The 13439-nt window shown below is 33.5% G+C and overlaps 1 protein-coding gene across 3 annotated transcripts in view; it reads right to left on the reverse strand.

The window, feature by feature from the left end:
* Window positions 1-4181: 4181 nt before the first annotated feature.
* Window positions 4182-13439, reverse strand: part of LOC124370043 (1,5-anhydro-D-fructose reductase-like) — a 28193-nt gene continuing 18935 nt past the window's right edge. For all 3 annotated transcript variants that reach the window (XM_046828362.1, XM_046828361.1, XM_046828360.1), the window contains 4 exons: window positions 10513-10710; window positions 8929-9185; window positions 8112-8271; window positions 4182-4587 (listed from right to left, as the gene is read on the reverse strand). In XM_046828362.1, coding sequence (XP_046684318.1) covers window positions 4450-4587; window positions 8112-8271; window positions 8929-9185; window positions 10513-10710 — 753 coding nt within the window. In that variant the 3' untranslated portion in view covers window positions 4182-4449. The remainder of the gene's footprint in view (window positions 4588-8111; window positions 8272-8928; window positions 9186-10512; window positions 10711-13439) is intronic.

Here is a 13439-nt window from a genome sequence, read left to right on the forward strand (position 1 = left end):
TAGTGCATTTTAAAATGAGTGACACGCGTCTGAGAAACTGCCAACCCAAAACAGATGGTTTTACAAAATTATTTACGTACAAGAATTTGTGAACGATATATTCATAGTATAAAAGAAACAAAGCACCTCCCTTCTCATTTCTTTCTTCCTAATAAGTTCACTGTGTTTTTAAATTTCATAATCTCTGTCATATTGCAACGTGATTCACCAGTGACTCATAAAGATGTACTCTTAATTGTGAAAGTAATAGCCATAGCGGCAAAATACGAGTTTCATGTTATTAACTTTTTGGAATCGTCCTACTGAACAAAACAATATAAAGTTTCATGGGGTGGAAATGAGAAATAACAAAGTCGTAGAACATACAAAATGGAAATAATTTTCACACGGGGAGCAATATTTCTATGTTGTACAGCCGCGTTGGGTGTCACGTGACCTTTTGTGTAATCGTGATTCAATCTAGTGATGATGTCATCAGATGCGCCGCCATCTTTTGAAATGTAAATGAAAAGTAATAATGAAATGAGCAAAATGTAAACCCAAATGAACAATGTTTTTTCTTAATTTCAAGCTAGTTGTTAATTAGTGTTAATGTGTTAATTAGTTGTTATCGGGTTGAGACGAGTGCCTCCGGCCATCAGCGCGGGCTGCGGCACCGCCCGGTGCTGATGTCAACAAAAGAAAAACATCCCTCGAGATAGTACCTATCAGTAAAATATCAAATTCTAGAGCGGCTAATCAGAAATATAAATTGGAAAGTAATGCAAAGAAATTTATGTAATGTGTAAAAAACTGAATAAATCATAAACCCAATTTTAATGTATAAATTGACAGTAATAGAGAGCACTTACCAGTAAAAGGAAATAATCTTGTTTCGGTCAAAACGTAAACTCCTAATATGCCCAACAAAACACTCCGACACACACAATTCACTACGATTCGTCGAACTAGTGGATGGTTGATCCATGATTGACATGCAACTTACTCGATCCGAACTATAGTACACGATATCTTGTGAAGCACTGTACCACAGCCCGGAGCGCTCAGATAACATATGCTATCAGTCCCGGCGGGAAGTACTCAGATATTGAGACATACAGCACACAAACATAACATTAAAATATTAAATATTTATGAATATACCCCCTAAAACCATGTTAGTTGTCATATGCACCCCCTTAAAACCATATATGTTTTTGTTCAGGAGGATGAGCAGAATATGTTAATAACGTCAAATTTGTGATTTGCTGGGTCAGCCTTTAACGTCTTAGATATCAATGTATTATATGTGAACAGTGACTCATGCCGAAAACCATTAGACCAATACTGAATTATTGAATAAAGCTTCAAAACATCACAAACTATAAGATCCAACCTCACCTTGGTGGCTGATGCGATAGCGTAGTAATGATAGCAACTGAAATCAGCGCAAGGAAAAGAAACAACTACGCATTTCTGAGTCACAGGTGACTCATGCATCACACAAGAAATAACTGTGTAAGCAATACAGCTCATGAGCTACTCGTGACTCAAAAGTAATACTTTTATTATAATAAATATAAAGTATAATTTTCTCAACTTCGATCCCAAATTAAATTGGTAAAATATTATTAAAAATAGCAAAGAGAGTAGGTTTTGAGGAAATACAGTAGGGTTCTCAACTAGAAGTGTCACTGGAGACTCCTACCACAGTGAACGTGTTAAGTGAAGAGTCACTAACAGATTTAGACTTTTGGTATGAAATATGTGTGGTGGACAAAGACGACTGTGCTATGATTTCCAATTCTTTCTCAAATAGTAGTAAACTAAAAGGTATTTGTTTTCTTCTGCTTCCACCATTGGTACTCCACATTATACAGGGTGTCCCACAAGTAACCCAACAAACTTCTCAGGTGGTTTCCTCTTATCAAAATAACGAAAAAAGTTTACGCAAACTTATGCCCTGCAACACTTTGTTAGCCAACTACGGTTAGTGAAAGATTTCGCCCGATTTTCTAAGAAAAGATGGAAATTAAGCGAAACCAATGTTTTTATGGCATAAAGATAGTTGTTAAATTTATTGGATTTTATGCAACATGAAATGAAAAATTGAATAAAATATGCCCCAGACCTGTAAGACCACCCATTTCTGTGATATCAGACAAAATATGCTAAATTTGTTCTCGAAAAACATGATTTTTTTATATTTGAAGTACGTTAACTTCATTAAACGGGTAATAAACACACAAACTTTTTAACCAAAACTCAAGTGAAATAATTTTAAACACCATTCATAAGGTATGGAAATTGGAATCAAAGATCAGCAATTAGAATCTTTTGTTTTATGTACAGTTTTAAACCTTCTAAATAATTATTTCACTAATACTTTCAGCAGTGATGGACACCATAGTGGGGTCACGTACATGTCTTTGTTAATGAGGTCTAATTTTTTACTATTTAATACTATGAATTCAGACTTGATAAGAAATGCAAACTTGGTTTAAATGAATTAGACCAAAAATATTGCATTTTCATATTTTCTGACTTAGTACCTGCTGATATAAATCAGCTTTTCTAATCAAATGACTGATTTCTACAAGTTTTCTCAAACCATTTACTCAGTGTTGAGCAAAAGATTAATGGTTCGGTCTATTTATTTATCCTGATGATAGAGTACAGTAAAGCCAACTCGACGAACTGTGGTGTGAACTGATCGTGATTGTCACTGTTAGTACCACTGGCACTAAACTGGCTTGACTACATTTAACGTAATCTATGTGAAGAGGGTTTCTCTTTGTCTTATCAGATGCACAATTGAGTGCACTACGATCCCAAGTCACGGTGGAGCAACCAAGGTAGACAAACCTGCAATTTGTGTTTTTGTAGTCTAGGTGTCTCTGATGCTGATTCCTCCAGATTCCAGGAGTCAAGTCTGTGGAAGCATCGATGTCAGACGCCTCGGTAAGAGGAACGTAAAATGGAGGTGAACTGAATATTTGTATTGAATCAACCCTTCCTACCATAGCTATGTACATACAATACGGTTCTTAAACAATAATACATGCTGTATTATTCTGTTCTTCTATATTTTAATCATCAGTATACAGTCAGCATGAAGCATGATAATCACTGAAAACACCATTACTACTGATGACACAGTGGTGTTAAAGTACTTTTTATGCAAATAAATAAACTTTATTCATAAAATTTATTATATTCCGTAACTTCAAGGCTAAATAAATAAAATGTATGGATGAAAAGTTGGGTCCCAGGGGTGAGACCTCAACATTAGAATATGCACTATAATGTCAAGTATTCATAGCAATCTGACAACTCTTTCACACGAACCAAGTATAATGATGATGACAAAATTCGTTAATTAGGAATTTCTATTAACCCTTAGCCAGCCAAGAATTAAAGCGTTAACACGTCGTTACACGCCCTCTCCAGCAAAATACCACAAAATTTGTTCATATTTTCTTTGTTTAACAAATGCAGCTTTTCGTGTATATCATACTTATTTTATGTCAAGGATGGGTTATGTAATTCTTTCCTGGGATAGTTCTCTAATAAAACATATTTTTACTCTTCAAAAGAAAGCTCCAAGGGTCTTGGCAAATGGGCCTCACCATTCGTGTAAACCTTTATTTGTACAATTTAAATAATCTTTAACAATACATGCTATGTGAATCTTGAACTTCGTATGTAAATATTTTAATAAATTTTAAACAGATAATATTGTACAGAAATATGACGGACGGCATAAGCATGATTGTCAGTACCCCGTCCACAGAATGACTTTATTTGAAAAAAGGATTGATGTATATGGGAAGAAAAGTATGTAACAACATTTCTGAAGTCATGAAAACTGAGTATGATAAGCAAAAATGTAAGATTAAGCTAAGGAATTTACCTTATTCATAAATGTCCTTATTCTGTACTCAAATTTTTGACTAGTAAGTTTTAAGAATATTGTTTTAAAATTAGTATGCAAGGAGTATTCATAAATTTATGAAATTTTATATTTTGACGTTTCATGTTGCAATATTTTTGTGACTATTCAAACTTATGTGAAGAACAAAATTTGTTTGGCTCTGTGTGAAAGTTACATACATTTTAGTATCGCTCACTAAGAGTTAGATGATGCAAGGGTACATTAATAATGTGGTTAATAGTGAAGTCGCTTTTAATAAAGAAAACACTTTTAAAAATATAAATGTTTATTCGTAGTAATCAAAAAGATCTTAATAGATTTACAATATTTAAAATTAAAATAGATTTTTCAAAAAGTAACAATACATTCATTACCAATAACAGCTTTAAACAAAAGACATTTATATTGCAACAGTATAAAAATATTAAAGCTAATTCAATTCCCCAACCTTAGATAATGTAACACATTACACTGTAGAGCCTACATAAGCCGAACAAACGATATTGAGCGATTGCAAGCCATAGTGTTCCAACTTGTTACTTATTTCCAAAAGGATATTCAGGATGGTGTTCGATTCCTTTGAATATTCCTCCGACAAATTTCCTTCCCTCTTCCCCTTTGTCCAGGCCATTCAGTTCGTCCATCTCTGTTTCACTTAGTTCAAAGTCAAACACCTGAAAACAATCATAATACAATTATAAAAATGATGTTATTATTGCTTGGACTGTTAAATACATTTCCAGACCCAATATTTGGAGTCCCAAATAATTGATATTATTAAATCAATGTGAATAGTGAATAAGTTTCAAAACTTGGCTAGTTGTTCATAACTTGGTTAATTGAAGTGCTTAACCCTTTGGCTGACATGAGTCACTATAGTGGCTCTGTGAACTATTGCCATGAGTCACTAAAGTGCATCGTTGTCCTTTTGCTCTTTATTTTTATTGTCATATATATGCATATAACTATTGTAATATGAACGGATGCCCACTGTTATATATATTTGTAGTGCTTTCAATCACATCCTGTGGATCAGTTGTTATTAACGGTTGCACATTGTGTTAAACGCATTTTTATAAGCTGTGCATATAGTAAAGTTTTATGTTTTTATTATAGTGTGTAGAAATATTAATAACAAAACTGGCCAGAACATGTTTTCAATCACCAATGAAATATTCTCAGTCAACGTAAATGACCATCTAATTCTAAGATGTACATATTTTGTATCCTAAATATTACACATTTTTAAATGTACAGATCAAACTGATAGCATCTAGGAATTTCATTAATATTATTTCAACAATAAAATATTAAATATTTACATGTTTCCATACAATAATTTGTGTATTTTCATCGTACAATGGTATTTTTAAATTTTTGTTTTACTAAATTTTACTTTTTCATGCTTGTTCTGTGTGTAGAATATATTTATAACTTTTGTTATATGCTGAAAATAATATGTACATTTAGGTTATAGTGTGCTACTTGGGTCAAACTTATTTCTTAAGAGTTTTTATACACCTCAAACTTAGTTTTTTATAATTTTAAACAATTTGGTATATCAATTGAAAGTACATTTTATCCTCTACAAAACAAAATGCAAACTAAGGTTCTAGCTCAGTGTCGTTATTGTAATAACACTGACAACACATTGTACAGTATATATTACAAAATGCAAACTAAGGTTCTAGCTCAGTGTCGTTATTGTAATAACACTGACAACACATTGTACAGTATATATTACAAAATGCAAACTAAGGTTCTAGCTCAGTGTCGTTATTGTAATAACACTGACAACACATTGTACAGTATATATTACAAAATGCAAACTAAGGTTCTAGCTCAGTGTCGTTATTGTAATAACACTGACAACACATTGTACAGTATATATTAGAAGTATTATTACTGTAACTAAAGAAATGTGTTTGTAAAGAAATTTTTTATCCCTGAGTGTACTTTTATGTATACTAAGCTTGCACCTTTTGTTATAAAAGTACTGTCGACTTCATAATGTACAAACTCTCACATTAATCTGCTTGTAGCACAGCAGGTTTATAGGATTTGGAGAGTAGGCAGCGTACAGCTAAAACGTTAATCAAATCTTTCCTGTTTGTACAAAACAGATATTGGTTCTTTCATATACAGGGTGTACATAAAGTGCTGCACAAGTATAATATTTTCTGAACGATAACAGATAAATCAACAAGATTTGGTACATCAACACTACATCTAAAAATCTACTTTTTGAAGGAACTATCAGTTTTCTGTAATATCATGGGGACATCCCGCAAAGAGTCAGAAGGAAATCTTAAATAGGAGCATAGGTCAATATGCATATCATTTTAAAGGGCTTATCTAGCAGAGTTTAATGCCGCAAACCGCACTCAAATTGATCCAGTACAAAATGGCGGCTGCTCAAAGGTTTTACTTGGTTACATTTTATTAGTAGCCATAACCCCAGTAAAGCAAAACTGCAACCAAACGAATACTGCAGCTAAATACTACATTATGCTTGTCAGTTGTACAGAAGTGAATTATGATGTTAGTTATCCTCAAGGGTTACAAATTTGGTCCTAATTATTGATAACAGGGAAAACTTGATAACAGTAACAATTAGAAAGCTCTTATCTTTGGGTCGCAGTTTGGACTTTCCTATTAGCAAGTCTATTCATAGTAGGCTATTGTAGTTTTCTTGTTTTAGTAGTGCTGTCCAACCTTTCTATCAGTGCGCTTTAGTACAAAAGAGTTTGTCGTATTGCTTGTAGTTCTTCAACTATACTATGTCGCTTGACGAACGTGAACGTATAACACTTCTTATGATGGTTGGTTGGGAAAACAACAGACAATTACACGAGGAAGCAGGCCATTTATTTAATGACTACTTTCACGAGAGGCAATCAATTTCTAGAACAACCGTAGGGAGAACTGTTCAACGCTTTATGGAAACAGGAAGTGTTTCCAATCGTCATAGGTCAGGAAGGCCCGCTACTGCGACAACCGAAGACAACTCTTTAGATGTATTGCAGTAATTTATTGAGAACCTGCAAGAGTCCCTACGCTCAGCAGCACAAACTCATGACATCTCTGTTACGTCTGTTAAAAAATTCTAATTAAAAAGTGTCTAATTTTAAGTCTTATGCAAGAACTCAACGAAGATGATTTTGATCGATGTATAGAATTTTTTGAAACTATGATGGCCACAATAGATCGCAACGAAATTGATGTAAACAATATTGTGTTTTCAGACGAGTGTTCAATTATGCTGAATGGAAGCGTAAACAGGCACTATTGCCGCTACTGGAGTAGCGAAAATCCTCACTGGATGCAGGAGGCACATACTCAGTATCCACTTAAGGTGAATGTCTAGCTTGGTTATAGGTACCCAGTTGGTAGGTCCTTTCTTTATTGAAGGAAATTTAAATGCAATATCATACCAACGTTTGCTGGAAAATGAAATTACACCAGCACTTCAAAACATGTTTGGAGAACATTTCCAGAATATCTGGTTTCAACAGGACGGAGCACCCCCACACTACGGCATCGACGTAAGAGCCTATTTAAACACTGTTTTTTGGTAACGGTGGATCGGAAGGCGAAGGGACTGTAGAATGGCCAGCGCGTTCACCAGATCTGTCTCCATTAGACTATTTTGTTTGGGGTTACCTTAAGGACAACGTCTACAAAACAAAGCACCAAAATTTAAATGAACTGAGACAAAGAATACTTCAAGAATGTCAGACGATTCCTCAAGTTGCCCTGCAAAATTCTGTTAATAGTTTTTATGTGCGTCTTTCCAACTGTCAAATAACTGGAGGTGAACAATTCGAACATTTACTCTGAAAACATTTGGTAAGTAAACATCTTTTTTAAATAAAACCTTTGAACAGCCGCCATTTTGTACTGGATCAATCATAAATAACCAATGCATAATCAATGCGGTTTGCAGCATTAAACTCTGCTAGATAAGCCCTTTAAAATGATGTGCATATTGACCTATGCTCCTATTTAAGATTTCCTTCTGACTCCTTGCGGGACGTCCCCATGATATTACAGAAAACTGATAGTTCCTTCAAAAAGTAGACTTTTAGGTGTAGTGTTGATGTACCAAATCTTGTTGATTTATCTGTTATCGTTCAGAAAATATTATACCTGTGCAGGACTTTATGTACACCCTGTATATATTTATATAAGTGTTTACCTCAAAATTCTGACGGATACGGTCAGGATTGGTACTCTTGGGGATGACCGCGATGCCGAGCTGCATCAGATGTCTCAGCAACACTTGTGCTGCAGTCTTGTTATGGGTCTGAGCAATGTGGAGCACTACTGGGTCTGACAAGGGGTCTAGTCCGCTTCCACTGAAATTGTACATCTACTGTCAGGTGAGATGATCATACAGTCCAAATTCTACATAGTGTATAGTACAATTTTTCATTCTCAAGGACACTTTCTCACATAGCATAAATTTTGTAACAATGTAAGTATAAATTACTTTACAATATAAAGAAGACAAGTGAAACAAACTATGTATTACATATGACTTCTGTATAACATTTTCTGAAAAAGATGAGAATCTCTTCAACATATTTATGTACATATTGCAATGAATTAAACAATACAAATACAATGAATATGAAAATGTTAACAAGCAGAGAGATACTCCAAGACAAATCAAAGTTGAACAAATTCTGTTCAATCTCAATTTTACCCAGTTTTGGTTTCCCTTTTGTTCTAAAATATTGCTTCTAAGTTTCTTATAGTTAGCTATACTACACACCCCATTTGTTGTAAATATTTGTCATCACTGTTTAGTGAAAGTGAAAGTGTTAATAATTCTTGTTCAAATAAATCTGAATAAGATTTGGAAGATTCTCTGAACGAAAAACTCCAATAAAACTAAGGCATAAAACAAATATTTCATTAGAGGATGTCCATCAATCATTTACTACACATGTTATAATTATTTGTGATTGTAAAAACCATTTTGTAATGAAATAAAGTGAAAACTAATTTACCTCTCCGCAGTTGCTCCAAATTTTTTGATGTAGTTGCTCATGTTTCGGGATCCGAGTGGAGCATAGGCACAGAGAGTGACTCCAGTCTTCTTGCTCCATTCTTGCAACTTTTTCTGCTGCAGATAAACATGCAATTCTACTTGGTTATTGGCAGGAGGTATCCGGGCAGCTTTCAGTATCCGGTCGATCTGACTGCTATTGAAGTTGGACACTCCGATAGCTTTGATTCGACCAGCATCTACTTGTTTTTCCAATGCCTGTAACAACACCAATACTTTAATGCTTTGACCTCATTTTTATTTTTAAACCAATTTTGTTATATTTTAATTAACCACAAAGTGAGACTTTCCCTATAACACTTCTCGTTTGTGAGGATGAATTTACAAATTGTAGACAGAGAAAGCATCATAGTCCAGAGCCATATTGTCCCCTCTCACAAGCCGGCTCTAGAGAAATGACATCGAGTTTTATCCCTAAACATCATTGTTATACTGTAAATACTTTTACGCAATAATTTTTGTTCATGGGAGATGTATCATTTTAAAAGTACGACGGAAGCGTACTCAAATTCTTTTTAGTTTTTCTTATAAAATTTTGACTTTTTGAGTATGTAAAAAATTAAATGCAAAACGAGTTTGAGATTTTTTACTAAATAACAAGAAAATTCACATAACTCACTAAATTTAATTACACTACAGTAATATCAATGAAAATTTCAATCTGTGTACAATATGAAACACAACATTTTAAATGCAGTAACGCGCTAAGGACAACATGAAATAAACATTTTTGGCATAGTATTTTTTGAAAATGTTAGTAATCATAACCTGTTTGGTTCAATGCACATGCTTCTTGCAGATGTTCAACGTAATTCATACATTACTCAATAGCGTTGGCCGCCTCCCCATGTGTCATTATAAATGCCTCTAAGCCGTCCTTATCAGATTTTGAAAGTATAGTTTATGGGTTATATTTATAAAGTCCATATCAGTAATTTCTATTTCTTTATCACCACTTAACCAATCATCAGTCTGTTCATATCCATTTGTTGCACTTCTGGAATGTTTTTCAAATGACCAGTAAAAGTTTTATTGTATTTGTTCTTACTTCCTCTTCATTTGAGGTATACACGCCTTCATATGAAAGATCTAGAGAACTACAAAATGGTAAAAGCCACTGTGAAGCATGTGTAGTCATTTATAAAACTTAAGAACTTTTACAATCAGTATTAAAATCATTGTTTCTGAATTTAATATTATTTACCCAAGTCTGATAGTTCATCTGGTACATTCTAAAACACTCAACCAATTTTGTTTTAAAACTGCTATTACAGATCGCACTAGAATAAACACAAACACTGCAAGCTATGTTGACAATATTATGACTAGCAAATACTTGAACCACAGTAAAATATACAGCATACCCTTCATTGTTTATTCCAAGTATAAAAATAAAAAAGATGTTTTATCGAAAAAATTCCTTTACCGGAAAACAAATGATGGTCATGAAACTATGCAAGCATAAGAATTAAGATTATTATGTATTTCATTTATGATCAGAAACAATATTTATTTTGTACCATACCTTCCAAATGGCTACATGATCCGTATTCAAGTCTACTTTAATGTTTCCATCTCCGTCGCGAGGAAGTAAATCCTCTCCTGGAGCAAGCCCAACTGGATGGTGAATCAAATACAGGTCGACGTAGGAGAGTTGCAGATCACTGAGAGACTGATCAAGATACTTTCCAACATACTTCTCATTCATGCCAACGTTGGGGAGCTGAAAACCAACAAAGTGATATAGGTACACAATGATGATAGAACACGGTACTGATATCTACAATAACGATAGAAATATAAATGTCCAAATGAAAAATCAATATTTTGATGGATCAATGACAGATCACTACAATTTTTCTTATTCAACCTGTTGTCAAGTGTACCAAAGGAGAGCTGTGCAAATGCTTACAGCATTTGCTGTTTGGTGTCCAAGTAGCACAGCATTTGTTTTGTACACATGCAAACATGCTAATACTACACAAATCCATAGTATATATATAGAGCTAGAAAGTACTTTGTTTAACTGTACTACTAACATTTTTCCATTTTAGAAAATAAACACTTTTAAAAGAATTAATAATATAACAAATTACATCCTTCAAAGGTATAATAAACCTTAATTTTTAAATTAAAATCTCCTGATTGTAGCCTTTTAGTACTAAAAGGAAGTTTATTTTTTCCAAAACATTTATGTGGCTTTCAGACTTACTTAACAAATTAAATTCTTCACACTTGGTTGATCAAAGATGGTTTTAAACTATATCAAGGTTTTTTTTTTAAATCAATTGTGAGAGAATGCATTATCATAGAATAGTGAACTAAACAGTTTAAAACATTTTCATACATTTTTTACAGGGTACAGGTTATGTCAAAATCCATAGGAGTGGGTCTTATTTCTAGATTTTTCTAAATATAAACATGTTTATTGCTATGCATAATTTTAAATATATTTATAAACAAAAAATTTAGTGGAAAACAAAATTTAACCACCCTTTCCCTTTTTATGATGGCTTGGAAATGTAAATCTTTGTGTATTAAACTATGATGAGTGCATATGTGTAGATTGTGTTTGTATGCAACATGATAAATTTGTTCAGTGATTCTTCTTGTGATCTGAGCCAAAATTTCAAGAAATTAAAAATTATAATGTTTTACTGTAAAATACAAACATGACACATTATGCATAATTATGTTTGTCCTATGAACCACAAATTTTGTATTTTGAGTTTTTTTCTAGCTCTAACCCGTATTTAGTAGAGAAAAATGTTTAGCATAATTTCAAAGTGATTTTTAATTTATAATACAAGACAATGTAAAGGAGCACACCTTTTTAGTAAATTGAGCCAAATTATGTCTGTTTAACCATGTATTGTATTTTTTGAATTTTGGGTAATTCTAAGCAATATATGGGTCAACCTCGATTTTTCTCATATTACAATATAATGTTCCAATAGTCAATTAGAAAAGGAAATGACTAGAATTTCTTGCCGGAAAGCAGTTATAGGGAGCAGGCAACCGCCAGACGGTCATAACATCCGAACGGCTGCACATCACGATAGCAACTGATTAGGACCGGCCGCCAGTGACTGATAACGCCGAGATAACGCCGCGCGGACTGAAATTAATTCAGTATACACCCAGATCACGCACGATGCCTGCCCGCTGCGCAGCGCTTCGTGCTGCTTGCTCTTTTGGAAAAAAAATTAACTTGAGTAGTTCCAAATTTGAAGCCCTGATCACGTCAGTGCCCCTGATCACTAATAGGTAATTCTAAGCAATATATGACCGTCTGGCGGTAGCCTGTTCCCTATAACTGCTTTCCGGCAAGAAATTCTAGTCATTTCCTTTTCTAATTGATTATTGGAACATTATATTGTAATATAAGAATTACCAAATTTTGTTAAACTTTCTTATAGTTTGACGCTGGCAATTCTTGCACATTTCATCAATGTTGTTATAGTCAGATGTTGACATAGAAAGGGTTAAACAGAGTGAGATAGGACATATTTTCACATGAGTGTTTTTCCATGTTTTGTGTCTAACATTCCCTGGAGTTATGCGAATCTCTATATATGAGTGTATGTAATTTTTCATTTGATGCAATTTTTTTTATGTATACAAGTAAAATTATTAATCCTCCAACTATGTATATATCCTATATATTCCCTAAAATATGTGTACTTACCCATACAGGATATAAATACTCACATTGTAGGACATAAATTGAATTAATAACAAAGTGTGGCTTTGCATACACACAACTGATTTTTATTCATGATCATATAATACAAATCCTAACTAGATAAAAAAATCATTAAACCATGTAGGACACAATCAAATTTTAAGTTTTCTTTATAGAAAGGAAACTAATGCCACAGAAAACATGTAAAAGTCAACAAGAACTCCAAACTAACAATTTACACTGCAGGACACAGGCAATGACGTAGCCAGCAAGGGGGTCCGAACTCCCCTCCCCCCAAAGTTTAAATTGCTTTTTGAGTAAACAATTATTATTATTTACATAATTCAGTATTACTGACATGTACTGCTCGTTCTGAAAGATCGTTCTCAACAAAGAAACGGGTTTAGAACGTTTTAAGGAACAAAATGGGGCCTTACTTTCTGTCCACTTTGAGAAAATATCAGTTCTCTGGACCCCCCAAAATTCTTTCCTGGCTACGTTATTGTACACAGGGTGTTTGAATGTTAAAGAATAGCAAACACATTACTTACTACACACTTGATATTGTTCACCCAAGCAAACAACTCCAGTACATTTCCCAAAAATCTATGAAACACAAAAACATCCCCTAAAAGTCTTTAAATGCTCATGCAAGTGAAAAATGTTTGAATAAGGAATACATTTAGCGGTTTTTATAGTACAACTGTGATAACGGAAGCTACTGTAACTGAAAGTAGGATACTTGAATAAGTTGTGTTAATACGATT

The sequence above is a fragment of the Homalodisca vitripennis genome, chromosome X (genome assembly GCF_021130785.1).
Source record: "Homalodisca vitripennis isolate AUS2020 chromosome X, UT_GWSS_2.1, whole genome shotgun sequence".
NCBI classification, from domain to species: domain Eukaryota; kingdom Metazoa; phylum Arthropoda; class Insecta; order Hemiptera; family Cicadellidae; genus Homalodisca; species Homalodisca vitripennis.